This window comes from Priapulus caudatus, unplaced genomic scaffold, assembly GCF_000485595.1.
Source record: "Priapulus caudatus unplaced genomic scaffold, Priapulus_caudatus-5.0.1 Scaffold154, whole genome shotgun sequence".
Classification (NCBI taxonomy): domain Eukaryota; kingdom Metazoa; phylum Priapulida; class Priapulimorpha; order Priapulimorphida; family Priapulidae; genus Priapulus; species Priapulus caudatus.
This window is the reverse complement of record NW_014577215.1, coordinates 351,291-357,532: the sequence shown is the minus strand read 5'-3', so window position 1 is coordinate 357,532 and position 6,242 is coordinate 351,291. Positions and strand designations below refer to the sequence as shown.

The window sequence follows — 6,242 nt, the reverse complement described above, 5'->3', positions numbered from 1 at the left end:
CCTGATACAGAAGACTGCTTTTCCCTACTCTACCCTGATACAGAAGACTGCTTTCCCTACTCTACCCTGATACAGAAGACTGCTTTCCCTACTCTACCCTGATACAGAAGACTGCTTTCCCTACTCTACCCTGATACAGAAGACTGCTCACCTGTGTCGCCATCAGTGCTTTAAGCTCCGATGACCCTAGAGATCCATATAGCGCAGCAGGGCGGTGGAGGCCACACAAATATTGATGCTTTTTACCCTGGCCAAACGCATCAGCGCTGTAGTGGCGTTCCCTGTCAAGAACAACGGCAAATCGCTTAGGAGCAGATTATTTCTTTGGACTGATCACCAGCATACTCTTTGCGATGGAGAGCAATTATCGAGACCTAACTCCAGAAGACATCATCTGGCAAGGAAGCGACATGTAGCAACAAGTGAACGTACCTGCAGAAGAAAGCCGTGTCGCCGGAGAGGTGCCTCTCGCGGCACAGGTCCCGTCGAATATGCTGCGGCCTCAGTTCACCAGGCGGCTGGTGCGCATGGCCAGTGGAATAGCAGATATTACCCTGTGGATGCAGAACAGGAGACCGCGTACAGAGACCATAATCACGAGAATGAGATATAACGGGGGGGGGGGGTTCGTGCTATATGCCATCATCCCTAATGCCTAGCGCAGACTTTGCGACTTTTGGTTGCTCGTCGCTGCAACCTGCAACCGCATGTGATCGGTCGCACGCTTCACTGTGTGTGCGTATGTGTGTGCGCATGCAAGCGATTTCGAAGCGATTTCGAAGCGTTTTCAGAGCGATTGGGAGCGACGAGTTGCTAAAAATCAAACCAGTTTGATTTCTAGCAACTCGTTGCAAGCGACCAGAATCGCTACGAGTTGCAATTGCACGTTCCCGCAGACAGAAAGACAGACAGATTCTAGAATCGCAGCCGAGTTGCATGAAAAAGTCGCCTGAGGCTGCGCCTCGGCGGAAAAGTCTGCGGCTAGGCTTAATGCACATGCGATTCAGCCACGACAGGAACGCTTGCCCATCAAACATCCGAGGAACTAGCAAATCACCTGAGAATAAGACTGACTATGGTGGTCTTCCCTGTTGTCACCGTGGTAACAGCAGGGCGTAGACAGAGATCGGCAGTGGCGTTTCTTTGGTGGGGTGTTCGGTGTACGAAGCATGTCGGACTCATGAGATTCACAGCAGGGGGCAGCACTGTTGCCGGTTATCGTCAGCTGCGTGTTCAGCGAGTGATGAAGGGCAGCGCAATCTGGAGAGCAGTTCGTTTCACGTCCTGCGTCCCTCATACTGGCAAGCTCCTCCTCGTGGTGGCGCCCTCTATAGATGAAAGGGTTCCATTGCAAGTGCTGCTCCTGCTTGTCTGAAATCGAACAAATTATTCACGGTGTCATTTTGAGTACTTATGCGACTTAGAATGTCACAGCGTGTGGCCGTGTGCTCATGTTGCCTGGAAATTTATTAGCGTTTGTCGTAAATGTGCTAACATATCCGATTTACTAGTTCCTCACACACCGACTCTTAAACTAGAGACCCTCCAAATAAAAACCGAAACCAACCTTTCCCCATAAATAATCCCAACAGCCAATTATCCATTATTATACGCACTTGATGATCGTCTTAACGAGAAATCGTTTGAACGATGTTGCGGAAAGTTTCAAAGTGGTCAAAGATCTAAAAGCGAATGAAAATCCAGTAGCAAGTCTTAAACGATTAAGAGTAATAATTTTCCATTCAGCTTTGCGGGGGATCGTCATTGGATAGCATGAGAAGGAAAACTGATCACTCGGGGGATTTGCTACAGCAAATGAACGAAGCCCCGTGATCGCATTGCTGACTCGGCCAACCATCTTACCAGAGCGTAATAGCACAAAGTGGACCTTCTATACAGCATGCACTAATCAATAGCTTCTCTTCACATCCTTCTGTGACTGTTGGGGGTAGGAACAATATTTAAGGTGCCAGTTTGAAATGATATCAGTGAATGACATGCTCTTCTAATACTACCTCAATTTGTCTCTTCGAATAAATGGGCGCGATCCGGAAAAAAATGGTGCAGATGTAGTAATTTGCCACAACCACATTGATATAGATGGAGATGACTTGAAAATCAGTAAGGAAATATCTGCAATCTTATCTAGCTATAATCTTGCATCCTTCAAAGGAGTTGTATCATCTCTTAGATGTCTTGTATAATATCTATGGAGTCACAGCATGCAAACACAACACACCTGCATGCATGCACGCACGGAAGCACGTAGGCAGGCACGCACGCACGCACGGCCGCACGCACGCACGCACGCACACGCGTACAGAAGCACACATGCACATGCATGCACACACACGCATTAACACGAACCGGCACAGTAACAATACACCTACATGCACGTACACACGCGCGCGCACGCCCACGCGCACACACAATCAGTCTTCTTGACAACAGAAACGTCAATACCAACTAAAATATCGCCCACACTGGAGACAAACACGCGCTAATCACGCGCCACGAACACGCCCGTATTTCATCACGCATCTCTCTCGCTACAGAACCCTATACCAGGCGCAGCTCCTTTCTGTCGGCTGATGAACCAGCTGGTTATACACACCTCGTCATACGTTGCCGCGTAGCTCGCGAAATGTCACGTTTATCACGTGAACAACGCGCTGAGACAACCACTGTATCCGCGACAGATTTTCAGCGACGGGCTAGAGCAAGCAATAGTGGCAGAGTAGTGAGTGCAGCAAGTTAAACAGCCACACCTGCAGGGCCTAGATTTCACGCGAGTCTCACCGGACCGCTGTGTCTTGCACTGCTCCTACTAACCCGCTTATACGAAGGCTATAAAGGGTTTCACGAGAAAGGACCAGAACGATGAACACACCGTCAACTCTCTCATGTCACATATTGCTGGCACATGCTGTTCCTTCCTAGCTGTGGTTAATCACAAATCCTCCCCCACCCTCAGCCCACTTTACATGTTGCATCTCCTTACGCGTGAGCGCCTCAACGTCAGCGTGTAACCTTCATATACGTATTCCCAACTCTTACCAGTCAGCTTTACCACGTAGGGGTCTATCTGGAGAGGACATGCCTAAAGAATAATTATCTCACCAAGTTCTTTTTATCTATTTCATCAAGCCTGTTTATATTACACGCGCACGCATGCACGCACGCACGCACTCACTCATATGCACGCACGCACGCACTCACTCATACGCTCGCACGCACTCACTCATACGCACGCACGCACGCACTCATACGCAAGCACGCACGCACTCACGCACGCACGCACGCACGCACGCACGCACACACACACACACACACACACACATACGCACACAATAAGTATGCATACTAGCAGGCATCTCTGGTCAATACACACAAACATACACACACACTCACGTGTACAGAAGTGCGTGCACATACACGCATATATACGTGTGCAGGGATTTACATACACACATACACACTCGCACGCACGCACGCCCATCCGCTCGCACGCACGCCCGTCCGCACGCACGCACGCACGCACAGACCAACCACCCTCCCGTTCGCATGCACGCACGCACCAACGCACGCACGCACGAATCTACGCGCACGCACGCACGAATCTACACGCACGCACGCACGCACGTACGAATCTACATGCACGAACACACGCACGCACGCACGCACGCACGCACGCACGAATCTACATGCACGAACACACGGACGCAAGCACGCAATCACGCACGCACGAATCTACATGCACGAACACACGCACGCATGTACGCACGCACGCACGCACGCACGCACGCTCGAATCTACATGCACAAACACACGCACGCACGAACCTACATGCACGAACACACGCACGCACGCATGCATGCACGCACGCACGCACGCATGCATGCACGCACGCACGCACGGACACACACACGCACGCACGAATCTACATGCACGAACACACGCACGCACCCACGCACGCACGCACGAATCTACATGCACGAACATACGCACGCTCACACGCACGCACGAATCTACATGCACGAACACACGCACGCACGCACGCACGCACGCACGCACGAATCTACATGCACGAACACACACACACGTACGCACGCACGCATCTACATGCACGAACATACGCACGCACGCTCACACGCACGCACGTATCTACATGCACGAACACACGCACGCACGCACGCATGCACGCATTCAGTGTTTCTGGGACTGCATCACCATTACTCAGCGCAGATAAGTACTGCTGTCGAGTCACTCACCTGCTAGCGAGAACGTGAACACATTTCTTCCTGACGTGATGGAATCAATTGCTGAAGTCTCCTACAACATAAAGAGCCAACCATGAGAACCCGTGCACGCATCAGCCACTCGCAGTACAGTATGTCTGAACATCGCACACAGTAAGCTCCCAGCCGCGAGTATAGAGACAAGATTAGGTGGTCGTACATGTATGTGCGTGTATCCAATACTGAACCGAATGCCTGAACACGGTCACCACTTCCACACAGCGTCGCAAATTAGGTGCATTATGTACGTGCACCGCTGTCACATACGATGCAACGCTAGGTGCATATGTAATACGGCTACAGTACGTACAGCGTAGCAACATATTCATGTCCAATACTGGCATAGCACGCGAAGGTTAACGACGTGTTCGCATTCAAAGTACTGGCGAAACACTACACACAGTGAAAAAAACATGTACAGCTACAGCTAGTTTCTGCCACACACTAGTACCCGCAGTGTAAACAACTCGGACATGTACAGAACGAACGACCACAGTATATATAGTGTACCAATACCACCAACATATAACCACAGTCGAAGCGTAGTAAATGTGCGTATCAGCAGAAGATCTTAAGAGAGGGGCACGCCAGAACATGTACAGGAAAACCATCGCCTGCCTACACACAGTGTAAAAACACGCCGAACTCATTCTTGCCCCGCGGATATTTGCTACACATGTCGCAACTAGCTCACACAAGGAATGCCGATGCAGATCTTAGAGAGAGAGAGAGAGAGAGGGCGGAAGAGAGAGAGAGCGGAAGAGAGAGAGAGAGAGCGAGAGAGCGAGAGAGCGAGAGAGCGAGAGAGCGAGAGAGCGAGAGAAGTCATGGGGGGATATTATATATATATATACATATATATATAATACATATATATATCTATATATATATCTATATATATATATATATAATATTAATCAGGGGTTAATTAATGACAATGTATGTATGTATGTATGTATGTATGTATGTACATGTAGGTATGTATACGCGTACGGCACAGTCGCTTGCGATCTAGGCCGGGCGAGTCAATAGTCCTCATATCATCGGTCTGTGTACGTGACACAACTGCTAGGCTCCTTCTCTTACCTCAGATAGATAGATACCCGGGTGATATGTGAGAACGCCGCTAGTTGAACGCAGCGCGACAGTCGATATCGCTGGCTAAGTGCTATGAACATCATCCGTATTCGTGAGTGCATGCGTGCGAGTATGTGTTTATGTCGCGAGCATAGAATCGTGCGTGTGCGCGCGCGTGTGCGTGCGTGCGTGCGTGTGCGTGCGTGCGTGTGTGTGGGTGTGTGTGTGGTGGGTGGCTGTATTGCAGTTGCGTGCATGTGTACGTCCGTGTATGCCTGTGTGTGTGGCGTGCGTGCTTTGCGTGTTCGTGCATGTGCTTGCGGGTGCGCATGCGTGTGTTACTGCTCGCGCTCCTGCGCGTGGCGTTCGTGCGTTCGGCTGGCGTGCGTGTGCGTTCGCTGCGTGCGTGTGCGTGCACGAGCGCGTGTCGGTGCGCATGCGCATGCTACAGCGCGTGCTCCGCGCTGATCAGACCTGCGCTGTAGGCAGTGTGTATCAGCAGCAAGCTGCTAACGGGCCGCACAGTCACTGAGCCCCGGATCGTGGCAGCGGCATCACGCAGAGAGAGAGCGAGAGCGGTCGCGTTTCTACACGGCACTGCTCCCATGTTCGCGGCGCCGGTGCGGGGTTCTGGATGCAATATTACAGTGTGTGGTTTCATTTGTAAGCGTTCTAGTAGGTAAGGCTCCCTGTCTCCGTGCCCCTGCCGCAGGCATTCACCGTGTTGGACCGCTACGTGTGTATGTGTGCATTCGTGTGCGTGCGTTCGCGTGTTTTCTTGTGTGTGTGTGTGTGTGTTGATGAAGCAGGATCCGTGGCATGGCAACGCGAAGATGACAGACACGAAGAAGACTGCGTGATCAACGT

General features: G+C 51.1%; 1 protein-coding gene across 1 annotated transcript in view; it reads right to left on the bottom strand.

Moving 5' to 3' along the window:
- The window catches only part of LOC106806321 (protein FAM53A-like), a gene marked incomplete at both ends in the record, with an annotated part of 13,408 nt that extends 9,076 nt beyond the window's left edge, over window positions 1-4,332 (bottom strand). The window contains 4 exon segments of the mRNA XM_014808217.1: window positions 152-281; window positions 433-554; window positions 1,058-1,371; window positions 4,272-4,332. Coding sequence (XP_014663703.1) covers window positions 152-281; window positions 433-554; window positions 1,058-1,297 — 492 coding nt within the window.
- Window positions 4,333-6,242: the final 1,910 nt, after the last annotated feature.